The sequence below is a fragment of the Bombus affinis genome, chromosome 2 (genome assembly GCF_024516045.1).
Source record: "Bombus affinis isolate iyBomAffi1 chromosome 2, iyBomAffi1.2, whole genome shotgun sequence".
NCBI classification, from domain to species: Eukaryota; Metazoa; Arthropoda; class Insecta; order Hymenoptera; family Apidae; genus Bombus; species Bombus affinis.
In genome coordinates, this window is record NC_066345.1 from 3,312,646 (window position 1) to 3,328,077 (window position 15,432).

Sequence of the window (15,432 nt, forward strand, 5' to 3'; positions counted from 1 at the left end):
CGGAATGTCGCAAACTGTCGTTGGAATTGGGCAAATTGTCATCCAAGAATCATTATCACCGCGGAAAAAGAAAACACGCACGTTACACCTAAGTGATCATTTCGGTCTCACTTATCGCACACGGATAAAAAGAAGACAGATGTACTGGTTAACTAGTCGAAATTCTAAACTTAGCATAAAAAACAAATTAAAATTTTACAAAACGATAATAAAACTAATTTGGACGTACAGAATACCACTACGGGGGACAGCAGCAATGAGACATATAAATAAACTAGAGTCGCAGAACAATAGTTAACGCCCCATGGTATGTCAGAAACGAAGATATACGCAATGATCTAAAAATACCAACTGTCAAAGAAGAAATCGGCAAATACGCAAAAAGATACAAGGAAAGATTGGCAACACATCGAAACTAACTAGCTGCTGAAACGAGCAAAACCCATATAAAAAGAAGACTAAGAAGGAAACATCCCACTGACCTCGTTAAAGAAATAAAATAGACAAACTGGAAGATGGTATCTCGTTGGGGCTAGCCATCCACATGTTATTTAGTAATAAAGTTAGAAAAATTTACCAAATGTCCAGCTGGACAAATTGTAAAGCACAAATTAAAAATAAAAAACAAATTTGTCACACACGCATGACATCAGAGTTAAGATAAGTCTTAACTTAACTATCAAATTGTATTCTCGTCTCTTGCCCCAAGTGAAGTTTGTATGGTCATTGTCTGTAAATATACTTTTAAATTATGGTTGTGTCGTATCATTCTCATAGGATATTCGACAACTCTCAGAGCTATCATAGCCAGCGTGGTAGCGATTTGTCCCCGCGTATACAAGAATATTAGAACTTCCACAAATAATAATTCTATATATAAATCAATATTTTATTTATTATTTTACACACAATTGTTATATCTGCAAATGTGGTTACAATAACAATACAATCTTTTTCATTTACAATATTATCTTTGACAATAAAAAAATAGAAAAAAATAGCTTTGTATTTGGTAATTGCTGTGGAAGTTTGTTTTCCTCTAAAACTGAATAATTTTGACTTGGCTGAATAAAATATACATAATATTTAACAAATAAAAAGTTCGATTCTTCTGAAATATATTTCATAATTAATTTTTTATTTTGACAAAAATGAAAAAACAAGTGATCAAGAACGAAAGAATAAAAAATAAAGAACAGATAAATAATTAGAAATCACATTGCTCAGGATTTTGGATTCTTCAGTGTGCAGTACGGATGGCACATCTACTATTTTTTGGGAAGTTGGAATTTCCCACACTACATAAGGATTACAATTTGGACCGTGTCGAGAGGTTAATTAGCATCCTAAGCACTCGACTGGTCCTCTCAACAGTAAACCACGTGGTATAAACCTTGATATGACCATCACGCTTTCCTTGGATTTTGTTGCGCCATGCTGATGCCACTTTTCCCCAATCATTAGTTGATAGAGATATTCTTTATCCCATATACTCCACCAGTGTTGTCTCGGTGGTTGTATTTTTTGCCACGCGGACAATCGTCCTGTTTTGAATGTTGTAAGATTGCACTCTAGAGTACTTGTTAATGAGTCACATTTTAGGAAATGACTTGTCAACGGACTGTGGTCATTGGGATCCGAGGATAATGGGATCAATGGTCTGAACTTCAAACTCGCCTCAATTTCTATCACGTTAGTGGATAATTCTTGGTATGCGAATAATGTGTTTCCTACCATGAGAATCACGATGTGTTTGGGTGACTTAGCGGTGGCTTCCTATAGTCCACCTAAGAGTGGTGCGCGAGGTAGGATGAGGTGCCAATTTATGCGATTGTTTAACAAATAGTTTCGTAATTGTACACTTGCCTTCCAGTTGAATCGCATGTGGAATGTATTGTGTAGAGTGTTCCGTGTTCTTCTGGATAAAGAATTCTCGTTGAAGAGCGTTCCTCTATGTTCCTAAAGGTTTTAATATGGTCAGGTAGTGCCATTTTCTATCGTTTCGCTCGTGAGGATCCAGCCTACTTCTGTGTTATGTAATTGAATTTCCTGGTACGTTAGGCTAATTTTTCCTACGCGAACAAAGTCCCAAAACGGATGAGCTCCAAGGAGACCATCGATATCAGACAGACATCGATCAAATGTTGGATCACGTGATATTTTTAAATTGTCGCGATTAACATTTTCTAGCGAAACTAGTAACGACACTTCATTAATAATTAGAAATGTCAATTCTGTAGTATAATTACTGATGTGTGACTAGATTTTCGCACGTAACAGTACGGCAACTCTGTGCGTGTTTAAACTGTGACGCTTTCATATTTTTTCGGTCGGAAAATGTGTCTCGGAATAGGAATGTCGTAAGTCTATACATGGTTATGCGTCTCCGTTCCGATCGGTGATGTTTATGATAGAAGTCGACAAGATAACATTTGAAGATATATGGGACGAATGACATATTAGATGTGTTTGAGCTGGCTGCGATGAATTAAACGTATTCAAATGCGGAAGAGAATGGTGCCGTTTATGGTGTGACATCAATCACATATCAACCCGCATCAAAGATAGGATATCAATCGCCGAGCTTCGGACTCCTTTGGACACATCACCACCTTATCATCATAGCCTACACAGAAGCTATGACACACCTTAGTCCACATCATAGATAAGACATCGACCCCGACCTTCGGACACTTTTCCATATCATAACCTACACCGAGCCCCCCCCCCTCAACATCATAAACCAAGAAGTATATAAGCCGAGACTTCAACCCGCTCAGGCGGTTCTTGTTCTTGTTTGATGGGTTTCGCGTATTAATTTCGGTTTGCTCTCTTATCCGCGTTTTTGCATTTTCAATTATATCTAGAGCCCTAATTTATGGTAAAATATTCATCCATTGACTGACCATCGTCTGTATCATCCAATCTGCTTTGAACTTTTTTAAATGCAGTAAATTCTGTTTTTAATACTTCCAAATAAATCCGAATGATTGTTGCTGACGCTTATTCATTATAGGTGTCAAGTACCGTTTGAAACGATTCTAATTCTATCTTGAACGCTACGGGTTGCAGTTTTAAAATTTTGATGCGTTCTTCTTAATTAGGAGCCATGGTAGACTCGTGTGAATTATAGCTCCGATAATTTAAGCAAAAATGTGAGGGAGATTTATAGAGGTGACTCAAAAAACAAGTGTGCGACTTACGTTTCGGTGTGAGATCAGTTTGTTTCTTAGTAAGTAAGCTTGTTTTTAATAAGTTTGTTTGAACTATTTAGTATAAACGGGAGAATATGAACTGTAAGTAACGGATTTTAAACGTAGGCGAGTGTGTGATGAATCTGTTGTCTCTTGAAGCGCCTGGTGCTTATATTCTAACCCTTAACGCTCCGACTTCTAATTGTGAATATCGACCGACAACTCCAGCTTATTCACATCATACTTTCTCCTTTCCTTTCCTGAGAAATCTTGTAAAGTATATAAGCATTTATTAAGCTTGTTTCTAATCCCCAAAAAAACAATTTCTGCCACCATTTCAACGATTTTCTCAGGAAACAACATTTTGACGTTATTGATTGGTTTTATTTACAGTGCTTGAGAGGCACACTTGGAATAGAACGCAGCACATCGGTGGTGTTTCAGAGGCATATTTGAAGCTGTCAGTCTAGGGGGGGGGGGATGTTTTAGTCAAGATTTCCTATGAAGTAGGAAACTGTTTCTGCCCAATCCTGTAACTGTCGAATTGTTGTGAGCATAGCGTAACGTCCAGTTAATGCCATAGTCCTTAGTCTATTGTCGAGTTTCATCTGGTATCGAGGTTTATGTCACGTGATTTACTGTTGAGAGGATCCGCCGAGTGCTTAAGATGCCAATTATTTTTTCGACGCGGTCCGAATTGTAAACCTTACAATACATAGCGTGGAAAATTCCAACTTTCCAAAAAATAGCAAATGTACCGTCCGTACTGTAAACTGAGGACCATCCAAAATCCTGAACATATATTGAGTATCTCTGAAACAATATTAAAATCATCCTTTGTTTGAAATTTAAAAATTCATCGACGTTTACACTCCTTTTTCTGCGTATATCAAAGCATATATCGTATATGGTATATCAAAGTGTTTAAAAAATAAAAAATAAGAACGCTAATGAAAATTAGTATGACATATAAAGTAGTAAGTGCAGCTGTGAAATGAATAAAGTTCGTGATGAAATTACATGCAATAACAGAGATATCTGGAAAAATAACTTTGTTAACAATTATAAATAAATATTTACTATATTAAGAAAATTTAATTGTGGACTAAAATGGCACTTTGTGTCTACTATACCAAATCTCAATGACTACTATTTCAATTGTATAATATCAAACTAGGGGCGTGTCTTTAATGTAGAAAAAATTGTGTGAATTTTCACGTGTCATCAAGAACGGTCTTTCCAAGGTAGGGCATAAAAATCTTCCGTGTAGTGGAGTCCAAGTGGAAGACTTGTTACCAACTGGTTCTAGCAAATTGTTCCATAGATTATTTGCCACTTGAGATACAGGAAACAATTTTTATTCGATTACTTATATAAAAGTTGTTGAATTATATAATATCATCCATTTTACCTACATAGTGCATTAGATTTTTGACTTAGGTGAAAACAATCAGCAGAAAGATATGACAAATCAGCAAATCCATCCTTGGCAAGTGGTACCTTTGCGTGTTTCAGAGTTGGTAAACTCACTACAGTGAAGTCATTTCTATGAAATTCTGAATAATTAACCACTTCTTCTTCTAATTCTTGCCACCTAAAATATGGGGCAAAATGGTATCTGCATGTCCTTCATACGCATCTTAGAATCGATATCTTACTTAAAACTAACCTACATAAAACCTACCAAAGGAATATAGCAATATTATGGTTATTTGAGGTTATGGTTAAGTTATCTAAGATGTTGAGATACAACATCTCAGTTTTGTACTTTGCACAGAACAATCAAACTTGTTATACGGATATTATCAAACATCATATATTATCAACATAGCCTTTTATGTATAATTTAGGGCTTAGCAAGAAAATATATCAAAAATGAGAAAATAATTCGAGTAACCGCAAGACCATAGGACACGGTTATTTGAGTCAGCGAATAAATATAAGAAGTAAGAAAATAAACAACAAAATAACTTGTAGAAATAACATACACACGCTATCGTATTATGATAATTACAACTGCGAATATTATCATTAAAAAAATTTTCTTTTGACGAATAGAAGTTCATCTAAGTACACGATATAATTCACCGTTTGTCATGTCGCTAATAACGAGTCTACTAGCCTATTTGCATATGTAGGACTTAAGGGGCTTACCAATTTGAATTAAAAAAGAGCTTCTGAATTTTGCGAATTGCAAATCAGATTTATCTTGCATCAAATATTAAATATCCTTCTGACTCGAATAACCCTACCTTATCGTAATATTGTACACATAAAGATAATGTAATGGAAATATGCACGGTAATTAATATAATTTGCATTAAAATTAACCACTTTAAATTTAAGTAAAAAATTAAAGTTAAAATGAAAAATAAGTCTACAACTAGAGTTAACTAATTGTTGAGGATCATTTTAAAATAAGTCAACCTCTATAATGTTATAATCACTTTTAGCAATAAAATTGTTTACAAACATATAACAAAAATATAAAATATAAATATAATATATAATATAAAATAAATATTGCAAATATAACATAATAAAATCTTGACAAATATAAAGTATTTAAAAAGCTTTGAAAGTTGCCTGAATTATACATACCTATTTATTATTTCATAATACTCCTGTCTTCGATCTCTGAATTGCAAAGCGAATAAACATGAGCATTCAATGGTAGTCATTATATAGCATTTCAAAGAGTTTCTTCCTTCACGCGTAGCAACGAGTTCCTTTAAGTGAGGCATTACCTGAATAGCGACGAAAGTTCTAGGTATGTTGTCTCTTAATATCCTAAGAGTATTAATTAAATCAGTTCTATGGTTATCCAAAACAGACCATGGAGAAGGCAGTGCACATATATCGGTACAAAAATCATTGTGTCCAATGAACAAGAAAATCAACTATAAAACATAGAAACAAAGGCTTTATTACTTAATCAATGAAATAAGGAACGAAAATAATATTAAAAGAACTTTTTGTCCAAACTGATATTTACACTAAACGCCTTTAACTTGATTACTCAAAAATCTCCTAATATAAAACAAATATATTTAGCTTTTATAATTATTTCAGTAAAAGTTAGTAAGTAGTTCAGTAAAAGTAGTATGACATTTTGTTTGTCTATGCCATAATAAACATATGAAAACTGTGCATAACTTTTATATTTCTATAAAAGCACTTGAATACATTTTCAGGCATAATAAATATAGTAATACAATACTACTAGCAATAATGTTACTAATATTATGGATTTTAACGAAATTATAAACAGACTAAATACATAATTCTCATTATTAAAAACTCATTATTAGTGGTAATATAATAGAATACTAATATTATTTTCATTTAATTATGTAATTATTCTATCTAAAACACGAACCTTCCAATGTTTCTTCATATTTATCCTCGGGTCATTTCTTATTTTATTGATTAGATGTTTGGCCATAAATGGCATATCTCTGGACATTGCGCCAATTTCAGCGACATCTAACTGCGAAGCTGGTTGAGTAGTCAAAGAATCTCCAAGTGCATAGCCTATTAATTTGGGATTGAATTCCTATATATAGGAAGAGCCGGCTATGAAAGCTATATTCTCTTTTATGATTAATATAAATTATAAAAAGATAGAAAATATATTAATGATTGTACAATTTATGTATGTGATCAATTTTTGAGTAACATACTTTGAAAATATTGGGAAGCGTCAAATATGTACGCCAAGTTCCTTGACCACCAATACTCGCTGATGCACCTCTATTCTCAATAGGCAGCTCCAATAAATTAGTTGCAAAAATTCCAGCTCCGGCTGTCAAAGAATCGCCCATCGCGGCAATAACATCTATGTCACCTGGTCTCAGATGATGAACTGAGTCGGGAACTTTAGGAGATCTACCATCTAAAAGGATTAGTGTAAAAAAATTAAAATATTAAGTTATTATAATTATATTGATTGATAACAACAAATCTCAATAATCGTATACAGATACGAAATTAAACCTATTTAAATGTAACCAAAACTTAAAAATTGGGCGATAAAATGTTGATTGCAGTTAAAAGAGTTTGCTATACTTGTTTAATGCAGCGTTTCATCTATAAGTGTTCGAAATACGGGACCGCTACCGAGTATATATATAGTTAGGGAACAGATTTCACTTTGAAACTGTTTGTATTAATTTCGCCGACGCCGACTGGTATAAAAAGGGACAGCAAATAAAGAAGGAAGATTAGAATTAAAAGATTAAAGGACTACATATTGGCGAGACAATACTTATACAACAAAAATTTACTCTTTTTTCCGTATTTTATTTTATTTTTCTTTTTTTCTTTTTGCTTACCGTTAATGAACTTTTCATTAACATATTCAAAAGATCTTTCTGGTTAAAATGAGATCAAACATAATGTATTTCGGTTCATGCTTAGTTACTTAATGGGAAAATATAGACATATTATGTTGGATAGTATAATAGATTTATTATTGATACAGGATGGTCAGAATTTCTTGAAAACAATGTTGTAAAATGTGTGCAGTTAGAAATTCTGACTCGCTTTATGATACAATGTATTGCTAAACATACGGGTCTCTTGTCTTAGCGATCATTCTCTTTCTATGAGGATGGAAGATGTACACATACAATTCTTCTTCTTAATTAGTGTTATATATCTGTCAAAATTTGTATCGTAAATATAAGTAGCTTAAATTAAATCCATTAAATTTAGCAATTAAAATCTAATTTTATTAGAGGTTTATAATTGTTCGTAAGCTATTCACGAACTGCTCCCAAATAAAGTTGCCAGTTATAAGGAAGACGTGACGTCACATAGACGTATAAATATACACCTATCCGACTTGTGCACGCCATGCGATGAGTTGTGGTACTAATTATTACTTTATTACACTTACAATTACTAAACACGTGGGACGCTTGATTTACGTTCGGAAAATATAAGAGGACCTCTAACCCCTACTTCTCTGTTTGTAATAAAATGAACTGAAAAATATATGTGATATTGATTAGATGTAGGGGAAGACACAAAATAATAATGGATATATTATTTATTTATACACTTGTTTTGCTAAATCCAAGTAATGTGTGTTCTATTATAATATCATATTATAATGTAAAGTGAATATTACAAAACATATACATAAAATATAAAATTTAGACTAAACAATCACAGAACATATACTGAATATAAAAATACTCATTTTATAACCTTACACTTATATCGTAATAGGATACACATTACTTGGATTTAGCGAAATAAGTGCAGAAATTAATAATATCTCCATTGCTATCGTGTGTCTTCTCCTACGTCTAATCGATATTACATATATCTCAATCCATTCTATTAAAAACATAGAAGTAGAGATTAAAGGACCTTCTAATATTTGAAAAATATAAGTCAAGTGTTCCACGTGCTTAGCGACATAATTGCCGATTAGTACCGCAATCCAACGCAGAGCGCGCACAAGTCAGATAGGTGTATATAGACCTACATGACGTCATGTCTACCCTACGCTTGGCAACTCTGCTCCCAAATAATCCAAGTTAAATGTTCACATTCTTTAAATCGCTTCACGCTTGCCGTATGTGGAGAAGAATCGTGTTCTTGTATTTGTTAAGTACTCAAAGCGGTGCCGCATATTGAATAGTATACAAACAGAAAACTGCCCCATTCGAGAATAACTGGTTTGATTCACTTCTCTGCTGAATAACTACTGTTATTTTTGCGATTCTTAACAAGCAGTGCGAAGCAAATAAACGAGTTCTATACAAGTTGCCGACAACAATGAACATAGAAAAAAACAGCGAACGAAGAAGGAAGATTCATAAGCTGAATCAGCATAACCAAATTCTATAAGAGTATCGTTTTTGGCCTCATTTTAATAAAAAAAAATCTTACCAATGTATGAATACAATTTTTATCGACGAAAAATAAAAAATAAGAAAGTTTTGTCGTTGCATTAGTGTTGTTTCACCGATACGAAGGCAATACAGATCTTGAAAGAGAAGCTGCTATCGCATCATATTATTCGCGTCACTGGTTCAAGGGCAAGCCACCCCAGTGCAAAGTGGTGGGGACAAATCATGGACAGTTATTGAACAGATCTGGCAGTTTGTACCAGCAAACGGAAATAAACGCTTCAGGCATATTAAAATTTCTAGATGTTTAATACAAATTTCACAAATAAAACATGTCTGACTATAATTTAAATTAAACAGTGATTTTGGAAAAGTGAATAGGAAGAAATAATATTTAAAGATGATTTTATCTTTTTTTTTTTTTGACAATAATAATAGATAGAAAGTGTTTAACTACCTGTAACGTTACAAGGAAATGGAACGTCTGTTGGAACTTGCTTTTGAAATTTTCTTTCATTTCGTGCTGATCGTCCCTCATTTCTTACACCTAGAAAATATGTTTGATTACGTCAAACGACTCACTCATTACGATTTGGGCGAATGTCCATTTTGTGATTTTGCTTACACAAGCATAGAATCAAAACTATTTTCTATTAATGCAAAAACGACGAAAAGTAACTTTCAGTACGCTACTGATATAATTCTGTCTGAAAACTAGGAAACTATTTTCATGTTTGAGCATTTCAAAACAAAATTTTGATTAGTAAAATTTTACAAAGTGATTTAAGTAGCACAATATATGTATAAAAGGCAATTATGTTGATAGAAAAGTTAAAATTATTTCTGCAATGTTTATATTGATAGAAAATAGTTCTTTAATGAAAAATATTTTTGCTGTATTGTTCGTTCATCATCTAAAATAACAAATAGAATATTTATCAAGTCAAAGCATAAGTAAAATAACACTCAAACGCCCGTAATTAATGAATCTCCAACATCGATTTATTAGAAGGATCAAACGTAAAAATGTTACTTTACACGTTTGTCATATTTTTCGTATAGATTTGTCTATACAACTACTTTCGGGTTTTATCATCTTCTTACATAATAGAACAATTTACCAACTAGTAATATTAATGCATTGAAGTGTTCCACTTATTGTTAGTGTTACATATACGTTTTTACAACTTCTGTACCACTTTTACTACTTTATAGCTTTTAAAGTATTTCTCATTTCGTTCCGACGATTCGTATCGCACATTTTCTGTTGGATGCCACACAACACACAACACACATGAAATATAATGTTCGAAATATAATTGTTCATAAATTTATATTAAACCTATATTTCGAAAAGATATAGAAAAATGAAATGCGCAAACTAGCTCCAAATTCATGTTTCGTATATGTGAAGGAAAAATTGAAGAAACATCATAAATGTTAGATAGATGAGTAATTAATATAGTATTTTAAAATATGTTGTATACAGTATAAAATTTTGTAATCTTGATAACGGGACTTATTACACATACAGATTATGTCTTTATAATCAATATTGTAAACTGACCAAAAAATATGATAATCAATAATCGAATATTAATCGATGAATTTTTCAAAAACAACTTGCTCCTAAAAACATTACAAACTCTCTACACATTGTAAATCTAACAAGAATTACATACACTTTTCTTAAATATCACAAAACGAAACAAGTGCCATTTCCTTAGCCATCACATTTTCACAAATATTTCTTTTTTTCTGCAACTTTTTAAAAACACGTTAACTAGGTATTATACAGCATCCCTTTATACATATATTATATATATTTATATATACAAAAAGAATATTGTTGTAAACTAATCACATTAAATAAACACATACCGATATTTTGGAAAAACCAATTACGAATTTGACGATAGAAGTACAAATTTATCGGCGAATCTAAAGCCGTTTTCTGAGACGCGATCAGCACGCATAATTGTAACAAAAGATACAAACGAAACTTGTTCATCGCACGTTTTATTGGGCCAATTGACGTGACGATACGGCTTTCGCGAACACTCGTGTTTCGTAATTTTTATAACTTTATAACAATACCGAATGGATTCGAGATGGTATCCTTCTTTTCCCTCTCAAAGTTTGCGGCGATCTGAGACAGGTGTACTCGCTAAACGACACAAAAGTTTGTGCTGGCTGCTGCGTACGCGTATCATTCGAAACCTTGATCGTGCTGTAAGTAGCTGGTTCTGACTTTTGATCATGAGATTCAATGATCGCTATGAAGGTTGTCTTATCTGTGATGCGATTGAGAGAAAATGAAGATAATTGTGATGTTGTAAACGAAATTGGATTTAGGAAAGATTTGGCAATCTACCTTATCCCCTTGCCAATCAAGTATGAGACGAGTCGATGGAACATTAACGATCCCTTTAAAAAGGACGATTAGCTATGCGTGTCTCCATTCAAAGGATTCTGATTTTTAATTTTAAGCATAAAATAATAATTTATGTTCTGAGATAAATTACACATACATTTTCAATGATACCGTTTTTGATGAAAAAATCGAAATTGTCACAGTATATAATTCCATTAAAACGTATTAAGTGTTAGTATTATTGACGTATTACTAAATGAAAATTAGTTACTAAATGTATTAATTTCATAATATTTAAATCGAAATGTGCGGAAATCTCATAAATTCAATAATTTAGTACATGTACATGTCACATAAAATAAAATTTGATCAACAAATCTCTATAAATAAATTATTATTATATATAATTGCACAAATAATTTCACAAAATTTGAATAAAAATAAAATGTAATTTTTCAACTATAGTATTATTATAGCGTATTACTGACGATTAGTATTCTACAATAGAATAGTATAGTATAGCGTTCTACTTTCATTCTACAGTAATTAACTTGAAACTTATGTTGCATAAATTTAGTAATTCTGTAATTTCTTTACATAATACTGTCTATTGAACGAAAATAAATCTAAATGATAAAAGGGCAATGAATAAAAAATGTCAACATCAAAATTTTATAACTTAAAAAGTAATACATATGTATATACACGTAGGAAGCATAGCTTTTGATCTTAGGAACCATACTTGTGTCTGCTATAGATTCAATGAATCATTGTTCTGACTCGAAATTACACCACAGAACATTTGTAATTGCGACGTTGGTAAATGATATCACGATGTCTGCCCGATCGGATCTTTTTATTCTAGATGTAGCCGACGAAATCGAGGAACGTGACAAAGAGGCTGGCGTTCCTGGAACGGTACCACGTACCACCAGGAAATTCATGATCTGCATACGAATCGAAATCGCGTAGTGTAGCGCCAGTATCCAAATTAGAAGTTTGGTTTTTCTTCAAAGTAAAGTTGCTTTTAATTAGAGTTTCTCTTTCACAAACTTTACTCTTCTATTCACTTTCACATATCTCCTGATCAAAAACGATATATGCTGTAATATAACATTTATTATATTTGATTATACTGTTCGATGACGTTCCGTATGTAATTTGCGCTGCTTTTTATAAATTAGAACAGGATTATTGAATGGAATTGTATTTGGACTAATTTGAAATGCTTTTTGGATATGTCGTTGTTGGCATTTATAGACTGCAAGGAAACCACAAATTACATCTCGGAATTATCAATCATCAAACCTAATCCGTGACTTACGTATTCCGTTTCATGATATTCCGTATGATATAAAGTGATATTAATTTGGTCTTATAGACTGCTAATTTCGTAAAAAATAGTAAGTGAATGTTGCTGTTAATTACTAATTCATCATTAATTTACATATTTTGATAAAACCTATACACTGCTTGTGCAAATCAAACAAAGTATGCGGATATATATTCATGAGCGATAGTATACATACATAATACATACATGTAAGTAAGGATATCAAGTATATAAAACCGTTTTGTTTTCGTCGTTGTTTTCTACAAAAGAACTCTGATTTGTTTGCATTCTTTATCCTACAATAAGACCACATAGGCATATTTGGAAGAATTCTGTCGAACTTGCTAGACTGTTATGGAGTCAATGACTTTAACAAAGAGGTTAATGATTGATCACAACCAAAAGTAAAGTACTAAAAAATGAGGTAATATAATAATAGTGATGCTTAGATTTTCAATGCTAAGTTTGCCTAAGTGCTACTTGTTGATTTTCATATTAACATACTCGCTTAAATACTCGCGAGATCTCATGCCAAGTCACGGAAACTAAACACTTGTAAAAATTATCATAAATTATTTTGTAAATTTACCATCGTGGTACATGATGTAACATCATGTATGTTTACTCTTCGTATTATTCGTATAGTGGACGTATAGTTCGTTAATTTTCAACAAGGCGTAGTACGTCTGTGATAATTTTAAACACAAATACTTGAAACTTTCCATGATATTTCTATTATTACCGCGAAATATTCCCTGTGAAGACAATAAAAATTAAGTGATCACCGCTATATCGTAAATCAAAATGGCATGCACGATTCTCGTACGCAATTCCTCAAATTGTCGATGCTGAATGCTGCACAACAAATGCAAATATTCTTGAATAATTACATGTGCATAGTATGTATTTTAATCGAAACATTTAAACAAAGAACTCTCGGAACAGTCGGCTTGAAACATCTGCACATCTTTCAAACAGAATGTTCTATAACAATGACTAACGATAAGACATGTTTATTTCCGGTACAGAAATAATGTATAGAATAATGATTTTGACTTGAAGAATAAGATTTCATTCGACGGGTATATACGTTTTCTTAAGATGAGATTCTCGTATAGCAACAATAAAATGTAATTTTCTTATTTTAATTACTTCTTATTGTTTATTAACTTTTCAACTTTTCAAACTGCTACGTTTAATAGCTTTTTAAACTGGCATGCACGCTAACTAATTGATTGATGAATTTCGGACAAGGCTCGTTTACTTTGTTAGAAACTTCTCCAGGAATTGAAATTCGTATTTGATCATTTATTTACATTGTTTCTCGAACACTATTTTTTATATTTTATAAACTCTATAATTATAAACTAAATTATATTTTTTAAACTCAATTTGCCTGCCGAAAACAAGTTTTCTTCTAAACGCTAGAATTCTCCAATTTTTCATGTCTTTTTTTTCAATCTCAGCGTCGACTACAGAACTTTAAGAATATTCCTTAAGTTTTGCATTCTAATGACTGTGACAGATACTATACTGCACGCCAATACACTCCACGCCAATAATGGTTACATTGTCAAAAATTGCATTTTAAGACTATCTATTTTCATCCCAAATTGTCTAGTTTCATATAACCAGTAGTTAGTCTAAAAACAATCCATAGAAATCACTTATTTTTATTGTTACTACACGAGAATCCACCCTTAATTGCTTCAATAACAATATTAAGTACATTAATTTAGTATTGTTTCCGAAGCGATATTCTTTTATTTTATATTACCAGAAGGAAGAAGGTAGAGAATTATTGAAGAACTGAAATTCATGCTCCGTTCGCCTCAAGCGTAGCTCATCAATGCATAGAGCTCTTGTAACATACGAAACCTGTATTGAATTTGTCAATAACTGATGACCTTCAGGACACTTATTTTTTCCAAAACATGTTTCAAACGTACATACTTACGTTATACATACAAGATGTGTTCAAAAAGTTCGGAACATTACGTTATAAAACGCGATACATGATACTTCAGAATGTGGAATGTGCGGAGGGTATTATCTAATGTATAAACGACAGACCCACTAAATACCATCAACCATATTCTATGTTTAGTTGGATTATCGCTGTTCTGGTCCCATGAATAATTATAAACTCAATCTCTCTTTTCATGATATTAAAACAAAAATTGACAAAATTATATAGATATATTCAAAATTATATAAAATTATATTAATATATATATATATATATGTTATATATATATATAAAATTTCATAATATAATAGAAAACAAAACTGAAAATGCAACAAGCACAAATTTTCTTTTTATCAAGTTTGGAAAAAATTAAATTTTCTCTTAAAATTGTGTTTCTGGCTGTGAAAAATACAAACTCAATCATATGAAAGTCATATGAAAATATCTCAATAGATGAACAATTATTTCCAACGAAAGCTCGATGCAGGTTTACGCAATATATACTGAATAAGCCTCATAAATTTGGCATTAAGTTTTGGTTAACAGTTGACGTCCAAACAAAATATATTTTGAATGGTTTCCCTTATATGGGGAAAGATGAAACTCGATGTTCAAAGGAAAAAAGGACAAGATGACATTGTTTTCCTCAAATTTGTATAAATCAGAAAACTGCACACTTACTGTGTATAAAAGTAAAC

At 32.0% G+C, this 15,432-nt stretch overlaps 1 protein-coding gene across 2 annotated transcripts; it reads right to left on the bottom strand.

Moving 5' to 3' along the window:
- Positions 1-865: 865 nt before the first annotated feature.
- On the bottom strand, positions 866-11,397 carry LOC126929016 (phospholipase B1, membrane-associated-like). Of its 2 annotated transcripts, XM_050745003.1 has the most exons (7): positions 10,940-11,384; positions 9,516-9,605; positions 6,878-7,089; positions 6,574-6,750; positions 5,796-6,094; positions 4,610-4,788; positions 866-4,529 (listed from the first exon to the last, which is right to left on the bottom strand). In XM_050745003.1, the coding sequence occupies exons 1-7, from the start codon at positions 11,067-11,069 to the stop codon at positions 4,363-4,365; spliced, it is 1,254 nt and encodes a 417-aa protein (XP_050600960.1). In that variant the 5' UTR covers positions 11,070-11,384; the 3' UTR covers positions 866-4,362. The 2 variants fall into 2 exon arrangements, with proteins under 2 accessions (XP_050600960.1, XP_050600961.1); XM_050745004.1 differs by lacking the exon at positions 9,516-9,605 and having other exon boundaries at positions 10,940-11,397.
- Positions 11,398-15,432: the final 4,035 nt, after the last annotated feature.

Bases quoted from the DNA above. Each gene is read 5' to 3' on its own strand.
- LOC126929016 (XM_050745003.1), bottom strand. From the start codon at position 11,069: ATGAACAAGTTTCGTTTGTATCTTTTGTTACAATTATGCGTGCTGATC. The intron at 9,606-10,939 runs GTATGTGTTTAT...CATATTTTCTAG, and splicing joins TTGGTTTTTCCAAAATATCG to GTGTAAGAAATGAGGGACGA. The intron at 7,090-9,515 runs GTAGTTAAACAC...TAATCCTTTTAG, and splicing joins ATTTCCTTGTAACGTTACAG to ATGGTAGATCTCCTAAAGTT.